Here is a 23405-nt window from a genome sequence, read left to right as displayed (position 1 = left end):
CCTCATCTCTTAAATAGCTTCCTCATCTCAAAAGCATCCCAATAGCATCCTCATCTCAAAATAGCTTTGTTTCCCATCTTCTGATGTAGCATCCTCATCTCTTTACCTGCCCCTCTCCCTAATCTCTAGTATCACTCAAGGTTCAATTCTGATGAAATTCAACAAAGATAAATGTAAAGTCCTGCATTTAGAGAAGAAAAAACGCAAATGCACACATTTCAGTTGGGGGAGACCCGGCTTGGCAGCAGTATGCGTGAAATAGAACTAGATGTCTTGGTAGACCACAAGTTGCACGAGAGCCAGTGGTGTGACACAGCGGCTAAAAAGGCGAATGCAATCTTCAGCTGCATAACAGAGGCATAGTGTGCAAATCACAAAATGTAATCGTTCCACTCTATTCCGCACTGTCCAAAGCTCACTTGGCTGATGTGATGGGGCGGGGGGCGGGGACTACTCAGAGGAGATACATTGGAATTAAAAGGGCATATTAGGTATTGTTAAACTGGAACAAATCCAGAGGACAGCAACAAAGTGGGTGAAGGGTCTGGAAACCCATGTCTGAAGAAGCTGGAAATGTTTAACCTGGAGAAGAGAAGAGTCAAGGGTGATATGATAGCCGGCTTCAGATATCTAAAGGGCTGTCGCACAGAAGGAGCAGGCTTGTTTTGGGTTGTTTCTGAGGGCAGGACTAAATTGCAAGGAAGCAGATTTAGGCTAGACCATTAGGAGGATTTTTTTTAAAAACCCTGTAAGAACTGTTTGACGGTGGAACCGTCTGCCTCATGCAGTGGAAGTTTTTCCAACAGAGGCTGGAAGTTCTTCAAACAGAAGTTGGGTGGCTATTTGTTAAGGATACTGGAGCAGTTTCCTACACTGAGTAGCGGGTCAGACTAGAAGATCTCCGTGGTCCCTTCCAGCTCCACAATTCTATGATCTTGTGCTTTGCACGCAGAAGGGCCCAGCTTCAATCCCTGTTCGAAGATCTCAAGTAGCAGTGTAAAGAGTTGTGGAGATAAATAGCCACTGAGGCAGTGGTGGGGGAGGGGGGAGTGTGTGATTTGCAGGAGAAAAGGGCTGTGGGGAAAGGAAGGGTTAATCTCCCCCTCCCCACCTAAGGTCCTAATCAGGTTTGGGTTTCTTTGACCCTGTTTATTCCTCATGTAGCCCAACAATATAGACGTCAAGATTATTGCTTAAAGCAGAGTTGTTTATTATAAAGCCGGTGTGTGTGTGTGTGTGTGTGTGTGTGTGTGTGTGTGTGTGTGTGTGCGCGCACACACACACACACATATAATGGTGGCCCCATCAGTCGTAATTGCAGTTCCCTAACTGATTATGGGGTCTGTGTGAAGCTTTGGCCAAAGCTGAAGACTCTCTACAGTCCCCCCCTGGCACCGTACAGAGATGATCATTCTCACTGTGCAGTGCGCAGAACTGTGCAGAGGACGCCAGCACCGTGAGAAACGGTTCTCATTTTGAAAGTGGGGGTTTTTGGCCAAAGTGGTCCCCGTTGGAAACATAGTGAAGATCTCTGGCTTTAAGCATTGCGATTCCGCCCGGGTTTCCCTCCCCGCTTGCTTCCACAGAATGAGCCTATTCTCACAAGCAGTGAGAAGGGCTCACAGGTGGGCTGCAGGGAAAGTGGGTTCCTTCCCCACAGATGATTGTCTCCCCTTCCCTGACACACAAGCAAAAAAACAGAGTTAAGGGAACGCTCGCACCCTTAACCGCATTTTGAAGGGTGGCTAATTAGGCGGGTTCGCTGCCAAGATCGGGCCGGATCCCCGGCAGTTGTTCACTCGCATGTTCAAAACCGGGCTGGGCTCTGTTTTGCATGCACATGTGAATAGTCTCAATCACTTCTACCCAGGGTTTCTTCCCACCTTGCTTCCACACAACCAATCATTGGGAGCACACACAGCTCCCCAACCTGGGTAGAACACCGTTTTCGATTGTGTGAATGAGCTCGAAATGAGATACAAGGCCTGGCCCACACGGCCCAGAACTATGCACATCACTACCATGTGGGTATTAGCCCGGATAACTAGGAAGTCACTTTGTTGGCCTGCATGAGTCACTTGAGGTCAGGCGAAGACTATGCTGGTCCCAGGAGACCAGAGCCTACATTCCAAGTACAGTAGTTGGCTGGTTTTTAAATCTGGCTCTGAGTTTGGATACGATGGGAAAAGGGAAATAAAAGCTCAAGTTTCCCGAAAGTGGATTTGAGCAGACCTGGATAGCTTGCTTCCCAAAGGGATTTATATAACGAAAGATATAAGAAAACCGTTCTCTGACTCAAAAGGCTTGCAGTCTAAAAAAGAAACAAACATCCACTGGAGAGAGAGGGGATCTAATGGGGTTGAACAGAAACCATTGCTGCCCACTCTGGCCTGCTAAATAGAGGCCAGCGTAGCATAGTGGGTAGAGTGTTGGAGTAGGACTGGGGAGACCCGAGTTCAAATCCCCCGTTCGGCCATGAAACTCGCTGGGTGACTCTGGGCTAGTTCATTTCTCTCTCAGCCTAACCTACCCCAAAGGGCTGTTGTGAAGATAAACAAGAACCATGTACAGTACACCGCTTGGAGGAAGAGCGGGATGTAAATGTAATAAATAAATAAATACATTATAACGGGAATTTAGCCGTGGGGTTAGCTGTTTGCAGCAGTGGCAGGCTGAGGGAGAGGTTTAATTTGCAGTCGTAGTTGCAGCAGAAGTAGGTTCTCTGTCGTCCCTGATGCTGTTGGACTACAGCTCCCATCACCCCTGTCATGCTGACAGGGGATGATGGGATTTGTAGTCCCACATCTGGGGACCGAAGGTTGAGAAGCCCTGCTCTAACCCTTTCCCGTTGTGCCCCAAACCCCAATCCCAATGGAAATTGTCCCCCAAGCCTGGTATGAAGAGAGAAATGTACATTTTAATATTGGCACGTGGGGATGTCAGTTGGGGGGATAAGGATGGAAGCAAAAGGGCAAACCTTCTCCTCCTCCCCTGCTTGGGTCCTGATCCAGATGAACTCCCACTGCTTTTTGGAAAAGAGACTGGGGGTTTCCTTTGCTGCCTTTATTGGCCTCCGTTTGCAAAACCTTTGGTGTGTGGGAGCCTAGGCAGTTCACTCAGAAGGCAGCCCCCGCCTCTTATGTGATGTGAATACCGGGCTGGTTTCCTGAGCAAGAGCCATTGGATTGCAGCCCCCTGACACCAATTATTACTTGAGAGTCACGCCTATTAAATTCAGTGGGGCTTTCAAGCTCAAGGCTCTTAAGTTACAGCCATTGGGTGCTTACTCGAGAGTAAGCCCTATTAAATTCATTGGAAGTTCCTTCTGAGGTGGGCTTTTTGCATGCTCAGGGGGTCTGGGAATTTGCTGGGAGAAGGAGCGGAATTTCTGCCTGTTACAGGGTTAGAGAGAGGGAGGGAGAGAGAGAGAGATCGAGATCGATGCATCGATATCGATATCTATCCAGGAATAGCGTCAGAGCTGGCAACCACACGCTGTCACCGCGGATAAGGGCACAGCAGCCCTCCGTGCGCAGGGGAAACGTGGCAGGTGGCAACCTTGCGCCGACGCGGCTAACAAAGGAACTACGCGCCCCAGAATGCACCGGGAAAGCATCGGCCTAACCAGAAACTACAATTCCCGAAATGCTTTGGGTTGGGACCTGCCGCGCAGGCGTAGTGTGCTCAGAGCGAAGTCCGGCTGGGCAGGTAAGTGGAGCTGCTTACGGGGAGCTCGCGGGGGGCGGCTTCCGCAGTTGAGAGGGTCCCGCAGCATTAGTGGGGCTGACCCCTAGAGGGGTCCTTTGCAGCGCATCCAGGGTGGCTTTGAAGTCGGGGCGGCGTGGAGTTTAAGCCTGAAGGAGAGCTTGGAAATTAGCATTATTGCCATCTGTGCAGTGCCATTCATGGTGCTGGGCGCTTTAGAGGGTTGCAGGGCAAATGCAGGTCTCTGCCCGCAAGGAGCTTACAAGATAAAAGACCCAATGGGGAAGGCAACTGTCCCTGTTTAATCCCAGCCCAGCGTTCCTCTGGTGGCTGTTGCTGGGGTCTCCCTTGTGTTTTTTGGCTAGATTGTGAGCACTTCGGGGACAGAGAATCATCAGCATCTGCTTCTTCTTCTTCTGTTTTATTTCATTGCATTGTATTTATTTTTGTTACATGTATATCCCGCTCTTCCTCCAAGGAGCCCAGAACAGTGTATGTAGTTATGTTAGTCCTCACAACAACCCTGTGAGGTAGGTTAGGCTGAGAGATACTCGGCTGGCCCAGAGTCACCCAGTGCGCTTCCTGGCTGAAAGGAGATTCCGACTTGGCCATTGCCTTCCCGACTGCTTGGCTCTCCACCCATGTCTCTAAACTGCAGAGAGGGAGGGAGCTCTCTTATGGTCATCTCGGGCTCAGCTGATCGGCCGGTTTCTATAGGAACAGATGATCCCCCAGGTAAAGGTACACGAGAGAGGTAATTATTTATCTCTCTCTATTGGTACCCTGCCCCAAACCTCCGTCTCTGGGCAGTTTGCAGAGAAGACTCTCTTTCTGATGCAGAAGAAAGATGGCCAAGCGAGATTGGTCGCTGCTTTTTGGACTAATTATTAGCTGCCCTCTTCTGGGACAGCAGTCCCAGTCTAGCAAACCCGGGAGGGGAAGATCTCGTCACATCTGCTTCTGGCCTCTAGTCGGGACCCGCCAGGCGTCTCTTCCTCCCTGACCCTGGGGGAGTTCTAGCTCAGTATTGTCTACCCAGACTGGCAGCGGCTTCTCCAAGGCTGCAGGCAGGAAACCCTAACCTTCTGCTCTTCCATCCCCTGAGGGGGATATCTTACAGCACTCACACACCAAGTCTCCCATTCATATGCAACCAGGGTGGACCCTGCTTAGCTAAGGGGACAAGTCATGTTTGCTACCACAAGAGCAGGTCTCTTTACCACAATTGGCAGGGGATGATGGGAGTTGTAGTCCGACAACCTATCAGGGCCTGGAGCTGGGAACCCCTGGATTAGATTGTTCCGCTCTGAGATTCTGTTATCTTCCCACAGAAATCAAGAATGGAGTTGCCTGGTCTTGCTGCAGTTGTGTTAGGGGTCCTACTGTGACTCTCTCTGGGCTTGTAGTCACGGAGGTTTGTTTTCTGCAGAACTGTCGAGGGAATCATGTCCCAACAAGGCCTCGCTTGCCAGCCGCCTCCTGATGTCGACACAGATGACTGCCTGCAAGAATACTCCTACCTTTTCAGCCCAAACATCCTCAAGTGAGCATGGCCTAACCCCGCTTTTCCCACTGCCCTGAGCCTTTTAAGATGCAGGATCGTGCATGTTTCCCTGGGAATTGCACAACGAGGTTTCCTTTTGGTTGTGCTGTGATTCAGATGAACGTTACTCAGTGCGTCTCTCCATTTCTCCCCTCTGCTTTCCGTTCTGTGTCTACCAAAGATTGACTTTTTGCTCCCACTGGATCTTCTGGCTTGCTTTTCCTTACTTGTGCTCTTAAATCCAGTGTGGAAAATTGGCCAAAGAATGGTGTGTCATATAATATTTGTTTAGTTTAAAAAAAGAATCTGAAACACACACTCACCCTTTTAAAAGAAGCCATTTAAAATTGGTCTTAATTGGGTTTCTGGTTTTAATTCCGTTTTAATCCTGTCTCCCGTTTGATCTTGCGATTCTTTTGTTTTTATGTTCTATTATTGTTGGTTTTTTATGGTTTTATTTTCTTGCGTTTTATTGTAAGCCACCTTGAGCAGTAGTATACTGGCAGGGCGCGGTAGAAATATTTTAAACTAGTAAGTGGGGCCTGTCATTGTCCAGGCAAAGTCACTTTGTGTGGTCTCCCATTTATATGCAGCCAGGGCAGACCCTGCTTAGCAAAAGGGACAAGTCATGATTGCTGCCACGAGACCAGCTCTCCTCCTCCTCGTTTTTATCTAACTCACGATCACAAAACAGGAGCATCCCCAGCTCCCGAAATTGGGTAGGGCCTGTCTCCCACCTGGTTAATAGGGCCATTCACACAACCATCAAATTGTACGAGTGCACAGGTGTTTGTACACTGGTACATGTTTTTGTGTGAACCAGGTCCAGACCCCTCAAAGACATGGCCCAGATAGGAATGTACTGCTGTCCTGTGTTCAACATAGCAGTCGAATCGGATCGGTACCTGTGTACACTTTAGTGTTGACATCACATGTGAATAGGGCTGGAGTCTGCATGGATCCCATCGGCAGAGTTTCAGAGATCTTTCCTGTTCCTTACTAGGGGCCAAGTTGCGTTCATCACTGGAGGCGGTTCTGGGATTGGATTCCGCATAGCAGAAGTTCTGATGAGGTACGGCCAGTGAGGGTCTCTGAAGTGGGCATTATTTGGGAGGGGAAGATGGAAGGCTCGTTACTGAAATGCTATTCCTAGGATGGCCGACTGGGCACCCTGTCCCAAGCCAGACACACGGGGCAATAAACGGTGAACTCGCAAACTTATCCCGGGGCAATGATCAATGGTGAGCTCCCAAATTTCCCAGCAACAAATTATAACCAGAAGTTCTTCAAAATGAAGCTTCTCTCTAAGCCACTGGTTCGCAACTGTGGCGTACCCAGGTATCCAAATGCCACTGTGGATGATGGGAGTTGTAGTCGCATAGCATCTGGGGACCCCAAGTTTGCGAACCGCTGGCTTAGACAGACAGAGACGCTCAACTAGAGAAGAGTTCAGAGGGGTTTCTAATGGGAGAACCCCTTCCCATCCAGCAGTTTCCTGCCCCACTGACCTTATTCACTGGTTTCTTGTCCCCTCCTCCAAGCTTTTCTGCAGGTCCCAGAAATGCTTTGCAGTCCTTAGCTTAGTCCTTGACAAAACGTGAACTCCCAAGTCCACGTCCTGTAAACCCTAACCGTGGTGTGTCTCCAAATGAAAGGTGGCTGAAAATATGGGACAAACTGCCCAATTTACAACATCTTGAGCCCTGGTCTAAAACCCTGTGTTTTCTCGTAATAGCACGAGCCAGTCTTTTAGTGGCAAATTCTAGACACACCCATTGATTGCTTCCTTAGCTAGCGAATGCATACAGGAGACCCTCATTACCCGCAGGTTCTCCATTCATGGTTTCGCATATCCACGGTCGGGTCATAAGGACCCAGTTTCTTTATTGGCGGGGAGAAAACAGGCTGTTTTTGCCTATACACAGTTCCCGAGTGGCCAGAAATGGCTTCCAATGTCATTTCCTGCCGCCATTTTGTAGTGTGGAGCCGTTTTGTGGCTCTTTTTTGCACTAAAACCGAAAAAAGAATGAAAATCGGAGGATTGGGGGGCAGAGCTGGAGAGCAAGTTAGTGTGCTTTTTTCTGTCCGCCCCCATTTTTTCATCTGATTTTCTGAAGTTTGCTTAGGAACCTAACCTCCCAAACCCCATGCAGTTAAGGTCTCTTTAACTGCGGTTTTGTTATCTGCAGAAATAGGCCGGGATTGGAAACCCTGCAAATAACGAGGACCTCCTGTATGAGTGAATTGCCCACATTTGGTAGAAGGTGTGTCTGTTGTGGATACAAGGTGTTGGATGTCCCCCTCATCCTGTAAGGTTTTGATTGCAGACACGGCTGCCAGACGGTCATTGCCAGCAGGAATTTGCAGAAGCTGACGGAGGTGAGTGAATGGGAACTGGTTGTGTCTTTTATACGCACAACGAGGTCTTGATGGAGGCAAGGGGAGATGGCCCTCTCAAGCATCTGATTTCAGGGATATTAAGGGACGATGACAGAAAGGGCGGTGCCCTGTTCTGTCTCTGTCAACAGGCTTGCTGTCTCTTAATGGCTGGGTGCCACCATCAACTGTCTATTTTTGAAGGTGGCCCCTTGAATGTTGGAACCATTCGCCAAGCTCTGCCTGATGGATCTGAGAACTCGATCTTCTGGTCAGAAAAGACCCTTAGGGACATAGGAAGCTGCCGTATACTGAGTCTGACCGTTGGTCTAGCTAGCTCAGTATTGTCTTCACAGACTGGCAGCGGCTTCTCCAAGGTTGCAGGCAGGAATCTCTCTCCGACCTATCTTGGAGATGCCGCCAGGGAGGGAACTGGGAACCAATGGTCTGACTCAGTATATGGCAGCTGCCTATGTTCTTAAATGCCACCTTCCCTCTTGACATGAACTCCCTTTTCCCAGATTTTGTTAATGTCTCCTACTAGGCGTGGTGGCAAGAACAGAGAAGAGAGTGGTTATTTCATGTCAAATCCTTATTTCCTTTGACAGGCTGCTAAGAAACTGTCAGCCGCCACTGGCCAGAGATGCTTGCCCCTCGCCCTTGATGTCCGGCAACCGCAGACGATCATGGCCACTGTCGATGAAGCCTTAAAGGAGTTTGGAAAGATTGATATCCTCATAAACAGTGAGTTATTTCTGTGGGCAGAGGACGTTGCAGGTGCTGGCCAATAGGTGCTGCACATTTTGGACTGGGGGAGGGAGTTGCCACTGACACGCGCTAATTTGGGGGTGTTCTCTGTGGTCCCCTGAATAACTACTGCAGTTCATATAGTAGGACGCCGGGCTGAGTCGTTACTACCTTCACGCAAATCAAACTATCTAAGGCCTAATATTGATGACGTAGATACTGTAGTCAAGCCCACTGCCAACTCAGAATGGACTGGCAGGTACCAGAGACGGGGCCTACTCAAAAGTGGCACCGCACCTTTGGAATTCTGTCACGAGGTGATCCACAATCCCGTTCATTCTCTGCTTTTTCAAGGGGCCTTTAGAACAGGGGTCGCCAGCCTTTTCTGTTTGGCATGCCGAGTCCTGGATCCAGAGGATAGAGCGAAGCTTCTCTCTCTCTCTCATAGTATTAGAAAACGGGGTCATCCATTGGAGCTAAATGCTGGGAGATTCAGGACAGACGGAAGGAAGTACTTACTTACCCAACATGTATGGCCAATGGCTGTAATAAAATTGATTGAATATTTACACAACGTGTAGTTAAACACGAGAATTTGGTGCCACGAATCTAGATGATTTTTAAAAAGGGATGAGACAAATTCATGGCTCTGCTAGCCTTAAGGGTTGTGTATTTCCATCAGGCTCAGAGGGGGCACACCCCTGAACACCAGGAGCAAGGGAACACCCAGGAAGGGGGCAGGTGCCTTCTTTTCCCTGCTTAGGAACATAGGAAGCTGCCATATACTGAGTAAGACCATTGGCCTATCTAGCTCAGTATTGTCTTCACAGACTGGCAGCGGCTTCTCCAAGGTTGCAGACAGGAGTCTCTCTCAGCCCTATCTTAGAGATGCTACCAGGGAGGGAACTTGGAACCTAGATGCTCTTCCCAGAGCGGCTCCATCCCCTGAGGGGAATCTCTTCCGGTGCTCACACTTCTAGTCTCCCTTTCATATGCAACCAGGGCGGGCCCTGCTTAGCTAAGGGGACAAGTCATGCTTGCTACCACCAGACCAGCTCTCCTCTCCTTGGCACCTATCACATCTCGGTACCCTTTCAGGCTTTGTGTGTGGTGTGTCCCCCACCTTCCAGTAATTGACAGGAAAGTGGGTGTAATTTTTCCAAGTTGGGTTCATTGTATGGTAGCAAGCAAAGCAAGCCAAAGTCAGAGAGCTGCTTCTAGAAAAGGTGTGAGCTTGCACTGCTGCCCTGAAGTTACAGGCAGCTGCCTTTATACCGAGTCAGACCACAGCCCCATCTGTCTCAGTACTGTCAACACTGACGGGCAGCAACTCTTGCCTGTAGCCGCCCCTCCAAATTCAAACCAAGCTGAATGCTGCTTAGCAAAGGGGACAGCTCATGCTTGCTGTCACGAGACCTGCGCTCCTACCTGTTTTGAACCTGGTGGAGTGGCAACTGGGGCAAAATCAAAATCTAGACGGCACCCAGTTCAGCAGAGGCAGCCCTCCCGTGAGGCAAGGAAGTGGCGCCTAGGAAGCGGCTTCTTCCTGAGTCAGACCCTTGGGCGATCTAGCTCAGTATTGTCCACCCTGACTGGCAGCGTGCTGGGCAGATTTTCCTCCACTCCCAGCTCTCCTCTTTCCTTACTCCCTGATTTTGTTTGGCTGATTTTTTTCGCACTCGGGCTGCTTTTATACCATTGTGTTTTATCCTCATGTGTGTCATTGCCTTGATTTTTGCGTGTGTTGTCATTTGCAGGGCTTATTCCCACCTCGTCCAGCCACCTTGCGAAATTACCCTTTTAAAGGAATTGCGGACTGGGCCCTGAGCACCAGCCCCCCATGCTGATCTTGTGCCCCTCCTCTCTGTCCGCAATTTCTCTCCCCAGATGCTGCTGGGAACTTCCTCTGCCCTGCCAGTGCTCTGTCCTTCAACGCCTACAAAACCGTGATGGACATCGATGCCTTGGGAACCTTCAACGTCTCCAAAGTCCTGTACGAAAAGAGCTTGCGTGTGAGTGTCGCCTTTTTCCCGGAGCCCAGGAGGGACACAGGGAAGGTGGAGCGTTCTCTGCTGTCGATTTCTCTGTGTATTCTTCCGATCCCGTGGGACAGTTGTCGAAAGTCTACGGGAAAGTCTACTGGACTCCTCCCTAGGAGGAGAGCAGGTCTTGTGGTAGCACGCATGACTTGACCCCTTTGCTAAGCAGGGTCCACCCTGGTTTGCATTTGAATGGGAGACTACATATAAAGACTATAAGATCCTCCATCCTTAGGGGATAGAGCCGCTCTGGGAAGAGCACCTGCCCGCTTGCATGCAGAAGGTTCCCTCCCTGGCAGCATCTCCAAGGCAGGGCTGAGAAAGACTCCTGCCTGCAACCTTGGAGAAGCCGCTGCCAGTCTGGGTAGACAATCCTGAGCTAGATGGACCAAGGGTCTGACTCAGTATATGGCAGCTTCCTATGTTCCTGGCTGGACGCGGTTCCCAGCATTCTTGGGCAAGGGATTCAAGTCCAGCGAAAGGCCCTTGTCTGAAATTACAGGCCCCTGCAGACAACACTAAGCTATACGGACCAACGGCTTGAGTCAGTAGAAGGCAGCTCTGTAGGGTCAATCCTTCTGTCTTGTTTTTAATTAATCTAGGACCATGGCGGAGTCATTGTCAATATCACGGCGACCCTACACTACAAAGGTCAAGTTCTCCAGGTGCATGCTGGGTCGGCGAAGGCAGCGATAGGTACTGTGAAACTCCCGTGGCTTTATGCTTGTCTTTTTCCTTTTCTGCTTGTCTGTATCTACATCCCGGCTTGATTTATCCAGAGCATTGGTGATCTCATTCTGATCCCTGCCCACGCTAGGGGGGGAAGTGCCGAAGGGTGTATTGGAATTTTGGCACCACTACTGAAAAGGCCCTGCACCTGGTGGAGACCTGTCCTGCTTTGGACAATACAGGAATCCCCAGAACATGGCTTTGGGTGATGATTAAGGCATATAGAAAGACCTGGATGGAATAACACAATTGTTTGGCACAACATGGTCTAAGACAGGATTTCTTAACCTTGGACCTCCCAGATGTTGTTGGACTACAACTCCCAGAATCCCCAGACATGGCCTTTGTGGCTGGGAATTCCAGGAGTTGTAGTCCAACAACATCTGGGGGCACAAGGTTAAGAAACCCTGGTCTAAGAAGCTTCCTGTATTCCTATATGCCTGTGATCCTGGAATTCCAGGAATCCCTGGGTTCCTGGAACCTCAAGTCTTGGGATGCCCACTAATGCCTCTTATATGGGAGGAGAGCTGGTCTGCCCTGGTTTGCATTTGAATGGGAGGCTATATGTGGGTACTGTAAGATCTTCCCCTTAGGGGATGGGGCCGCTCTGGGAAGAGCATCTTCCTGCTTACATGCAGAAGGTTCCAAGTTCCCTCCCTGGCAGCATCTCCAAGATAGGCCTGAGAGAGACTCCTGCCTGCAACCTGGGAGAAGCCGCTGCCAGTTTGTGCAGACAATACTGAGCTAGATGGACCAAGGGTCTGACTCGGTATACGGCAGCTTCCTATGGGCGTTCCCAACCTGGGGTCCTCAGATGTTGGACTACAACTCCCATCATCCCCATGGGGCAGAGGGTGACGGGAGTTGTAATGCAACTCCTGAGTCTAAGAAGAAATGTTTTTGCAGGCACAGGACAGATACGGTTCACAATCACGTCCTGGGAACAGGCCAGAGTGGGGTGTTGACACTGCTAAGCTGGGTCATTCCTTTCCTCCCAGACGGGTGATTGTCTCTGCTTGCCTCTCTCTTTCCTTGCAGATGCGATGACGAAGCATCTGGCCGTGGAGTGGGGGCCCAATGGCATCCGAGTCAACAGCGTCGCCCCAGGCCCCATTGCCGGCACGGAGGGCATGCGGCGTTTGGGTGAGGCGTTCAATGCTTGCTGAAGGGTCTCTGGGGCAAATCAAAGCGAGGCACCAAGGGCGTGGCCAGGGGGCGAGGTCTGGGGGGATGCAAGAGAGGAGCTGGCTCTGTGGATGGAGACGTGATCTTCCCACCCTCCCTAGCTGGACCGTCCAAGGAGTGAGTTGAGTTACATAGGAAGCTGCCATATACTGTGCCAGACCCTTGGTCTGTCCAGCTCAGTGACGTCTACCCTGACTGGCAGCGGCTTCTCCAAGGTTGCAGGCAGGAGTCCCTCCCAGCCCTACCTGGAGATGCTGCCAGGGATTGAAGCTGGGAGCTTCTGCATACCCAGCGGATGCCGTAGCCTTGAACTCTGGCCTCATCCCCTCTGCAATTCAGGGACTCTTGTAGTGCATAGCTGAGTGGAGACCCCTATGCACGGCAGATCCAGGTAGGGCATGGAACCACGGCTTATTTCATCCAGCTCTGGTTGGTGTGTATGTCTGCAGCCATGCCAGAATGACTGCTTAGGAGGATACTTATCGTGAATCAAAGAGACCGCCTTTCAAGTGGGATTCTCTGGTATTTAGCAGAGGGAAAGCAACAGGCCCTAGGGAACATAGGAAGCTGCCCTGTACTGAGTCAGACCATGGTCCATCCAGCTCAGTATTGTCAATGTCAACACAGACTGGCAGCGGCTTCTCCAAGATTGCCGACAGGAGTCTCTCTCGGCCCAATCTTGGAGATGCTGCCAGGGAGGGAACTTGGAACCTAGATGCTCTTCCCAGAGCGGCTCCATCCCCTGAGGGGAATATCTCCCAGTGCTCACATGTAGTCTCCCATTCAAATGCAAACCAGGGTGGACCCTGCTTAGCAAAGGGGGCAAGTTATGCTTGCTACCACAAGACCAGCTCTCTTGGTCTTGGTGAAGGTGTCTTATTTTGTGTAGAAAACGGCAACAGCCTATCCCTCCTTCTTCCCCCTTCCACTCCCTCAGTTCCTGGTCTTGTGGTAGCAAGCATGACTCGTCCTCTTTGCTCAGCAGGGTCTGTTTTGGTTCACATTTGAATGGGTGACCACGTGCGAGTGCTGTAAAATATTCCCTTTAGGGGATGGGGCCGCTCTGGGAAGAGCATCTGTATGTGTGCATGCAGAAGGTTCCAAGTTAGTGAGATTCCTGCCTGCAACCATGGAGAAGCCGCTGCCAGTCAGTGTAGACAATCCTGAGCTGGATGGACCAAGGGTCTGACTCCATATATGGCAGCTTCCTAGGCTCTTTCAAAACTCATAGTCAGTGTTTTAACTCCCCCTCTTCCTTTTCAGGTGACCCCCGGCCCGAAGCACTCAGTCTCAGCCAAACCATTCCCCTCCAGCGGATGGGCAACAAGACGGAGATTGCCCACGGCGTGCTGTATTTAGCCAGCCCTCTGGCCTCCTATGTCACTGGCACGACCCTGGTGGTGGATGGCGGATGCTGGCTGACCAGCCCGAATGACTTTTCTTCACGGCTGGGTATTGCCTCACACTCTGCTAAGCTCTAGGTGACGTTTCTTTCCCACTCGGTGGTGTTAGATAGCCCTGAAAGGAACGAGTGCCGCGTTGTTACGGAGAGAGGAAGCAGCTTTATACTGAGCCAGAGCTCAGTATTGTCTACACTGACTGGCAGCAGCTCTCCAAGGTCTCTCACAGCCCTACCGGGAGATGCTGCTGGGGAGTGAACCCGGGACCTCGTGCTTGCAAAGCAGATGCTCTACTACTGAGAGATGAATGCTCCTGATTAATGTAGAAAGTTGTCTTCTAATTAATGAATGTAATTAACTAATTAATGTAGAAAGCTGGCTTCTACCACACGCACATATCCACTAAGGCTGCACAGCTTCAGTCCTCCAGCGGCTTTTGGACTACAACTCCCATCATCCCTAATCTTAGTGGCCAATAGTCCTAGGAATGTAGGAAGCTGCCATATACTGAGTCAGACCCTTGGTCCATCTAGCTCAGTATTGTCTACCCAGACTGGCAGCGGCTTCTCCAATGTTGCAGGCAGGAATCTCTCCCAGCCCTATCTTGGAGATGCTGCCAGGGAGGGAACTTGGGACCTTCTGCATGCAAAGCAGATGCTCTTCCACTGAGCCATGGCCCCATCTCCTCTTATTTATTTATTTATTTATTCATTCATTCATTTAATGTATTTGTATACCGCCCAAAATGCCAATCTCTGGGCGGTTTACAATAAAAACAACAAGGAAAAAGGTTAAAATGTTACAACAATTTAAAACTTAAAACAATGTTAAAACTATTAAAATAATCAAACTATTTTACAGGGCTCACACATGTAGTCTCCCATCCAAATGCAAACCAAGGTGGACCCTGCTTAGCAAAGGGGACACTTCATGCTCGCTACCACCAAACCAGCTCTCCTCCCCCTGTTGTTCCTTATAAGGCCGGGGGCAGCCCCCATCTAACTGAGGTGTGGCTCCCTGACTAATGGTTGGTTAAGCCTGTGAGAAGATCTGTCCTCTTGTGGAGGTGAGCATTCCCACCATGGGCTTTGCCCAGGGCCAGTGGGGCTACAGGAAGGGTCATGGAGCCTTCTCAAACCCCATCTTCAAACGTGTGCACGGAGCTCTGGGAAATGTAGTCCTTCTGAGTGTTTTACCCAGAGAAGGACTACACTTCCCAACAGTCTCTGCATACCTCCCCAGATGCTACTGGGGTTTGGCAGGGCTCTGTTCCTCTTGAGGGGCTGCTCCTCTCCCTCCGATGCTGGGCAAAGCACAAGGCTGTTGTGTTCTCCGGGCCATTTTGTGCTCTGCTGTGCCTTCCTGGTGAATGCTTTGCTCTGTTACTTTAACCGTGCCAGTGGCATAAGCAAATGCAATCCAATCAAGTCGAACATGAGCCAGTGATGTCATGCAGCTGCTACAAAAGCTAATACAATCCTAGGCTGCATTAACAGATTAACAAAGTTGCATTTTGATTGTTGCTGGGCCCATTTGGATCCCAAGCTGTCTGTTTATGGGCCTATTTATTCCCACCCCCATTTTAAAACCCCCAAACGATTACTTAACTATCTGCCTTCTAAGAGCTCTAAAGCACCCTTGCCTCCTGGTTGGTACATTTTTAAAAACACATAACTGCACTGAGAAACATTGCCGTCCAGGGCAGTACAGGTTTTTCTTTTTTTTAAATCTTATTTTGTTCTCTTTACAACAATCCCGTGAGGCAGGCCAGGAGTTCCCCCACATTGCAAATGGGGGCAGGGTCAGAGAGAGGAGAGTCAACTCGTGAGCAAACAGAATTCGAACTAGGTGCTCCCTTGATAGTCACTGATCTAGGAAGCTTTGACCTGAATCGGCAACCTAGCCGTGCATGTATTTTTCTAACGTCTTGTGATTAAAATGCTCTCACAGTTAGCTGTTTCTATTGCCTTGAGGCTTCCTGGGTGTCTTTTAAAAAAAATAACACCGCTAACTAGCACATCCTTTCTTAGTGTGTGAATTAGAAATATAACTGGCGGCTTTTAACCCCTGTCTGAATTGTAATGCCTGAAAGTAACCTGCAATTTCCTATCTTTTCTTACCAGATTCTTTCAGTTTTTTACATTCAGTTCTGCTTTCAGTTTCATGTCCATTTCATTTCACTTCCTCTTGTTTCTTACAGATTTCTGGATGGCGGAATTAAAGCAAGATAAATGAAAGAGAACCACCGAATGTACAGATAAAACACTACAACGCAGATGCTTTCCCACAAACTTTGGAGCGGGGAGAACAACCGTTCCCCTTTCTTTGCCAGGTAGCTTAGACAACAATAGAAATGGCAGCATTTAAGACTTTCTCTTGATGCCAAGGTCAGGCTCATGGTGATGGCGTAGGGCCTTAGAGGTTTCAGGCTGTTACGTTCTCGGGGTCCTGTTCTCTCGTATCACAAGCACCTATTGGATGGTGCCTGTGACGTCACCAGTAATGGGAGAGAAACGGCTTCTTTAACACCCCTGTCGTTTTTACTTTCCCGTTCTGCTCATTGTGCACTGTGTGTGGCACAAGATCTCCATCTGGGATGGTAGCCTGGATAAACATGGTTGACTTAGATTTTAATCTCTTGGTAGCAGAAGTAGTTATGATTCTGTTTTTAACGCTTTCCAACTCTTGAGAGGTCTTTTGCTTTGCCTTCGATTCTTTGCCACCTTAACTCATTCCAAGGAAAGGGGTGTGTGTGTGTGTGTGTGTGTGTGTGTGTGTGTTGAAAAGCTATCCCTCCCACCTTTAATTCTCTCCAGCTCTCCTTAATGTGGGTCTGGACTAAACAGGGTGATTTTGCACTTCTTTATTTTCTCCGTTAGTAAGACAATAGCTGAAAAAGACAATCCTCCCTGCTTCCAGATAGAGATTCTCTATCTTTTGCCTAATAAATTCCTGTTGAAATCCTTGTAGTTTCCATTCAACGTATTTTCAATACCGGTCAGATTCTTAAAATGCGCGGTGGTATCTCTGCTCACCGCAGGAGGGAGGTTCCTTATGCCCTCTGTGGGGATTCCCTAAAAGCACATTTTGTCTTAAGACGCCCAGACGCCTACGTATCTTCACTCAGAAATCCTTGTTTGTTCAGTGGAGCTGGCTGCTAAGTCTACGTGCATAGCATTGCTGCAGCAGTTGAATTCATGTGTCGGCCCTTCAAGAATATGTGGCGAAACCAGCGAAGGCCACTTTTGAACTCTGGAAAATCAACGCAATGTTGACGTTCTTATTATCTTTACAATAAATGGTTCCATACAGCATAAAAAAGAAAAAAACCCCAAGTGAACTGAAGATCTTTACTTCTATAGTTCAAGTTCTCTGCATGGTGCTTTATGAAGTAAGAACTGCCCTGCTGGATCAGGCCCAAGGCCCATCTGGTCCAGCTTCCTGTCTCCCACAGTGGCCCACCAGATGCCTCTGAGAAGCCCACAGGCAAGAGGTATGTGCATGCCCTCTCTCCTGCTGTTGCTCCCCTGCAACTGGGATTCAGAGGCATCGTACCTCTGAGGCTGGAGGTTGCTTGTAACCACCAGACTAGTAGCCATTGATAGACCTGCCTCCATGAATCTGTCTAAGCCCCTTTTAAAGCCATCCAAGCTGGTGGCCATCACCACATCCCATGGCAGAGAATTCCACAGATTAAGTATGTGCTGTGTGAAAAAGTACTTCCTCTAGTCGGTCCTCAATTTCCCCACCTTCAGTTTCCTGGGGTGACCCCTGGTTGTAGTGTTGGGAGAGAGGGAGAAGGATTTTTCTCTGCCCACCCTCTCCACTCCATGCATAATTTTATACACCCCGGTCATTAGAAAAGTGGAGTCTCTGCCCCGAGGGGCTTACAGTCTAGATATTGACCCAGGGTTGACGACCAAGGAAGAGAAATGAGAAACTGGGAAAGAAAATGGTGATGATGTAATTGAGGTTTGGATACAACGTCGACTCTTCTTTGGGTTGTGGAGGAAAACCTTGTGGTGAAAACCCGGCGCCCTCTGTTTTCCTCCCTAAATCCATCGAAGGCAGGCTTGCTGGCTTCCACGCCGGCAACAGCTTTCTCTGCTGCAATCTGTTTATGCTTCATTAGGGGACTGCCTCCCTTCTCTTCGCATGTGGAGGCGGCTGTGTTCTATTTTAGGGTGAGCTGATCTCTGCTCTAACTGGTGCGATGGCTGTGCTGCCGCTAACGCCGTGGCAGCCTCTGCGGAGACTATGAAGGAGAAGGATGGAAATGCACAGAATGTTCTCTAAGAGGTGCCGGTCCATTAAATGTACAAGAACGGCCTGGCTTGACCTGCTCTCTTGGAATGGGGATGTGCTGTGTGTGTGTTCGCGTGTGCAGTGTGTACACACACACACACACACATATATATATATCTATCAGGGTTGCACAACTTAGATCTACTTGCAGATGTTGGACCACAACTCCTATCATCCTGAGGAGCGCTGGGCTTGTGGTAGCAAGCATGAATTGTCCGCTTTGCTAAGCAGGGTCCACCCTGGTTTGCATTTGAATGGGAGACCACACGTGAGCACTGGAAGAGATTCCCCTTAGGGGGTGTAGCTCAGTGGAAGAGCATCTGCCTATTTGCATGCAGAAGGTTCCAGGTTCCCTCCCTGGCAGCATCTCCAAGATAGTGCTGAGAGAGGCTCCTGCCTGCAAGCTTGGAGAAGCTGCTGCCAGTCTGGGTAGACAATACTGAGCTAGATGGGCCGAGAGTCTGACTCAGTAGAAGGCAGCTTCCTATGTTCCCATGACTATTGGCCACTGTGGTTAGGGATGATGGGAGTTGTAGTCCAAAGGCAGCTGGAAGGCCTAAGTTATGCAGCCTTGGTGTTGTGTGTGTGTGTGTGTGTGTGTGTGTGTGTGTGTGTGTGTGTTTGTATACACATATGATGCGTCTATACCTGCAAAGACTAGAATTGTTTGGACAATGACTTTTCCTGTGACACCCTCTGGATGCAAAAGCTGGACTTTGAAGAAGCAAGATAGAAAAAGTATTGACACTTTTGAACTTTGGCGCTGGAGAAGACTTTTGAGGATACCATGGACAGCCAGGAAAACCAACACATGGATCACAGAACAAATCAATCCAGGATTTTCACTCGAGGCGCAAATGCCCAGGTTAAAACTATCATACTTGGGACACATTATGCGAAGACCCAGCTCCCTAGAGAAGTCCATAATGCTGGGAGAAGTTGAAGGCAAGAGAAGAAGAGGACAGACAGCAGCAAGGTGGATGGACCCGATTACGACAACAATGAATGCACCACTGAGAGACCTTCAAGGCCAAGTGGAAGACAGATCATCCTGGAGAGAATCCATCTATGTGGCCGCTAAGAGTCGACATCGACTTGACGGCACTAATCAATCAATCAATCAATCAATACACACACACACACACACTCACTCACATATATATTTACTGAGTGTTCTGTAGCTTCTGATTCTCTCTGCATTGTGTTTCCCTCCCATATTTTCGCTCCTGCACATGGGGAAATTCTTTTGCCATTTGCTACTCCTTTGTTTTGGGGTTTTTTGGAGCCCCTTTGGGACAGGGGACCTTCTTGTTCCGTGTGCTGTGTAGACCACCTTGAGAGCTTGTTTCCCCATTTGGAGAGCAGGTATCCTAAATAACAATGGGTGTGTTTCCATGGAAGAAGGCGGCGATGGTGCACATATTTCCCTAGCACTCTGGTGCCCCCTAGCAGTAGTTAACTCAAAGAACTCTGTGCAAATGCTGCCAAGGAGAGCAGATTCTCCCCCACAAGGTGAGTACAGCTATTAAATAACATTCCAAAGACCACCTGCTCTCCTGTGAATCTAGGCATGTGTGGGGATCTCCCTCTAAGTCCCTGCTTCATATGCCCCCACTGCCTAAAGAGAGCCAGCATGGTGTAGTGGTTAGAGTGCTGGACTAGGACTGGAGAGACCCGAGTTCAAATCCCCATTCAGCCATAAAACTAGCTGGGTGACTCTGGGCCAGTCACTTCTCTCTCAGCCTAACCTACTTCACAGGGTTGTTGTGAAAGAGAAACTCAAGTATGTAGTGCACCGCTCTGGGCTCCTTGGAGGAAGCACGGGATATAAATGTAATAATAATAATAATAATAATAATAAAGCAGTTCCCAACCCGTTGGGTCCCCCAGAGTTCTTGGACTACAACTCCCATCATCCCCAGCCACTGCAGCTGAAGGGTGGGAACTCCTGGCTTAGCTGCATGCACCATCTCGTGGGGAATCCATTTGTGACTGGGGGTGATGGGGTTTGTAGTCTGACATCTGGAGACCCCGTTGTGCTGGTGGGTGATGGGGTTTGTAGTCCAACGTCTGGGGACTTGGGGTTGGGATCCTCTATCCTAGGGCTGCTCAGCTTTAACCTCTGCCTGTTTTTGTACCGTGCCCCTAGCCCAATTGAATTTGTCCCCTTTGCTACTCAGGGTCTGCCTTGGTTTGCTTTTGAATGGGAGACTACATGTATGACTTCTGCAAGAGATTCCCCTTAGGGGATGGGGCCTTAGCTCAGTGTGTGTGTGGGGGGGGGGCATCTGCCTTGCATGAAGGTCCCAGGTTCAATCCCTGGAGTCTGAGAAGAATTCCTGCCTGAAGCCCTGGAGGAGAGCTGCTGCCAGTCAGTGTAGACAGTAATGAGCTAGAATGGACCAAGGGATGCACTCAGCAGAATGTAGCTTCCTGTTTGGGGAGATGGGGCTGTAGCTCCGTGGAAGAGCATCTGCTTTGTATGCAGAAGGCCCCGCATTCAGTCCCTAGCAGTGTCTCCAGGTAGGTCTGGGGAAGACGCCTGCCTGCACCCTGGGAGAAGCCGCTGCCAGTCAGTGTGGGCAATATTGAGCTGGATCGATCAAGGTCTGACTCAGTAGAAGGCAGCATCCTATGTTCCTAAACCTGTGTGTGATTTTCTTCCTTCCCTGCATGGTCTCCTCTCTCCCCGTGAATTGTGTCTGCAGGGCTAGCTGAAAGCCTTTTCTTGATCAAAGCCTTGGAGGGTCAATTTTTCAAAGCACCCGACTTCAAAGGGATGCGTAAGAATGGGTGCCATCAATTAGCGAGGAAGGAGCTTATGGGTAGCCCGTTCCAGCGAAATCTCCTGTGCTAGACAAATCCCTAGTGGGGAAGTGAGCACATCAGCAGCCTTCTTATCTCTCTCCTGCCTTCACTTCCACCCACATTCAAGGAGCTAAATTTTGAGCAACATTTGGAAATGTTTATTAGAAAGCTGCCTATTCCCTTTCCTTCTCACTCTAGAAGGTCCCAGGTTCACTCCCTGGCAGCATCTCCAGGTAGGGCTGGGAGAGACCCCTGCCTGAAACCTCGGCCAGCTGCTGCTGCCAGTCAGTGTAGACAACCCTGAACTAGATGGACCAAGGGTCTGATTCAGTAAAAGGCAGCTTCCTAGGTCCCTATGCATTCCGGGATGGGGCCGTAGCTCAGTGGTCGAGCATCTCCTTTGCATGCAGAAGGTCCCAGGTTCCCTCCCTGGCAGCTTCTCCAGATAGGACTGGAGTGGAGATGCCATGCCCCCTGAAATTCCGGGTTTCACCCAGATTTTAAGCCTCTCACCCAGCTTGCTTAGCCCACCCAGATTTGCCTGCATTTCAGCTTTCATTTAAAAAAGAAAAGAAAAGCTAAGCTCCAGCCCTTGTAGAAGCAGAGTTCTGGAGCAAAACGTGCAGCCACTATTCTGCTCAGGAATTATTTTCAAGCCAATTTACATCACATGCAAATTAGGCACCCGAATTGGGGATGCCAAAATATGGCAGCAACCCTAGCTGCGAGAGACTCCTGCCTGAAGCCTCGGAGAGCTGCTGCCAGTCAGTGTAGACAACCCTGAGCTAGCTGGACCAATGGTCTGACTCAGTAAACGGCAGCTTCCTAGGTCCCTGTGCATCCAGGGATGGGGCTGTAGCTCAGTCGAGCATCTCCTGTGCATGCAGAAGGTCCCAGATTCAATCCCTGGCAGCATCTCCAGGTAGGGCTGGGGAAGACTCCTGCTTGAAGCCTCCGAAAGATGCTGCCAGTCAGTGCAGACAATACTGAGCCAGCTGGACCGGTGGTCGGACTCAGGATCAGCAACCCATATTCTGCTCAGCGTGGGAGGTCTTCTCCTTGTTCCAAGCCTGCAGGAGGGGTCGGAGAACCAGGAGAGAGCCTTCAGCTCCTCCCACATCCTTGTCCTAAGCTGGCCTGGCTTTGCAGCTGCCCCTCGGTCTGATCCTGGCTCTCTCTTGTGGGTTTCCAGGCCCACTTGCTTGTGGGCGGGTTTCTGTCATTTCTCCGACCCGGGCTCCCTTTGCATGGAATGTTGTCAAGTGAACCATTGCTAGGCAACTAATCCTGCCTCCCTTCCGTAACCAATGGGATGCCTGAGTGACGCTGTGCACCCCCCCCCCGCCATCTCATCCCATTACGGTATAGACAGGGTCTTCTTGTCGCTATGGTGACCAGCAGGTGAGCACCCCCACCATGGGTGCCTAGGCTGTCTGGCACCCATGAAAAAGGGTGCAGCAGCAGTCAGGCCTGTCAGGAAGAGCATCGCCCCCTGAAAAGCAGAGCTCCACGTAGCATGTCCAAAGCACCGAAAACGCCAGTTTGAGAGTTGCTCTGATCAGTCCTCGGCGCAGGCAGAGCTGGTCCAGAATTCTAGAAAAGGCAGCTTTAAAAATCTTTTATTTTTAATTCTACACTTCCAGCCCCACTCTTCCTCCAAAGGAACCCGTCGTGGCATGCACGGTGATGTTTATCCTCACAACAACCCTGTGAGGTAGGTTAGAGAGAGTGGGGGTGGGAGGGGGAGCGGGGTCTGGCCCAGAGTCAACCCGGGAAGTGCAGGGCTGAACGGAGATTTGAATTAAAGTCGAAAATGCAGCTTTCCATACGCTTAATTATGTCAAGCTGACCTGAATGCATATTCTTCTCCTGTTTACTCGCCCCTCGATCTTCCTCCTCTTCCCTCTGTTATCTTCTCTGTGTCAGATCTTAGATTGTAAGTACTGTGGGGCAGAGAATGGCAGCCTTGCCTGTTCCTCTGCAAAGTGCCCTCTTTCTGATGGGACTGTGTTTGTTTGTCTCCGTTTTATCCCACCCTCCTGAGAAATTCAGGCAACTTAGATGGTCTCCCCTGTTTTATCTTCACAACAACACTGCAAGGTAGGTTAGGCAGAGAGAGAGAGAGTGACTGACCCAGATTCACCCAGTGAGTTTTGTGGAAGAGTGCGGATTTGAACCCAGATCTTCCCACTCCTACTCTGACCCTCTTAACCCAGGGGTGGGCAAACATGGCCCTACAACTTCCATCATCCCTCACTTTTGGTCACTGTGGGATGTGGATGATGGAAATTGTAGTTCAGCTGCAGCTGGAGGGCCAAACTTGCCCACGTAACCACTACATCACACTGACCCTATATGAACAATTCAGAATTCTGAAATGAAATGTTCTAAAGTGTTTGTCTACAGAGAAGAAAAGTCTGCGTAGGAAGGTAATTCAGGGGTGGTGCAATCCCTACGTAGGGATTTGCAAAAAATTCAACCGAATAAATTCAGATCAAATTCAAACCGATTCAACTTGAAACTGCTTGTACAGAGATTCGTTCAAATCAATTTGAATTTGTTTGAACT

The 23405-nt window shown here is 49.7% G+C and overlaps 1 protein-coding gene across 6 annotated transcripts; it reads left to right on the top strand.

Annotated features, from left to right (window-relative positions):
- The first annotated feature begins 3430 nt into the window (after positions 1–3430).
- On the top strand, positions 3431–16689 carry DECR2 (2,4-dienoyl-CoA reductase 2). Of its 6 annotated transcripts, none has more exons than XM_053275710.1 (10): positions 3550–3708; positions 5135–5248; positions 6252–6320; positions 7576–7627; positions 8233–8368; positions 10259–10383; positions 11013–11106; positions 12178–12282; positions 13588–13776; positions 15925–16689. In XM_053275710.1, exons 2-10 carry the CDS (start codon positions 5151–5153, stop codon positions 15957–15959), a joined length of 903 nt encoding a protein of 300 aa, XP_053131685.1. In that variant the 5' UTR covers positions 3550–3708; positions 5135–5150; the 3' UTR covers positions 15960–16689. The 6 variants fall into 6 exon arrangements, with proteins under 6 accessions (XP_053131686.1, XP_053131685.1, XP_053131684.1 ...); XM_053275709.1 differs by having other exon boundaries at positions 3577–3708; positions 5037–5248; XM_053275706.1 differs by lacking the exon at positions 3550–3708 and adding an exon at positions 4368–4459.
- Positions 16690–23405: the final 6716 nt, after the last annotated feature.

This window comes from Hemicordylus capensis, chromosome 13, assembly GCF_027244095.1.
Source record: "Hemicordylus capensis ecotype Gifberg chromosome 13, rHemCap1.1.pri, whole genome shotgun sequence".
Lineage (NCBI taxonomy): Eukaryota > Metazoa > Chordata > Lepidosauria > Squamata > Cordylidae > Hemicordylus > Hemicordylus capensis.
The sequence above is the reverse complement of the archived record's forward strand: the minus strand, read 5'-3'. Positions and strand labels throughout refer to the sequence as shown.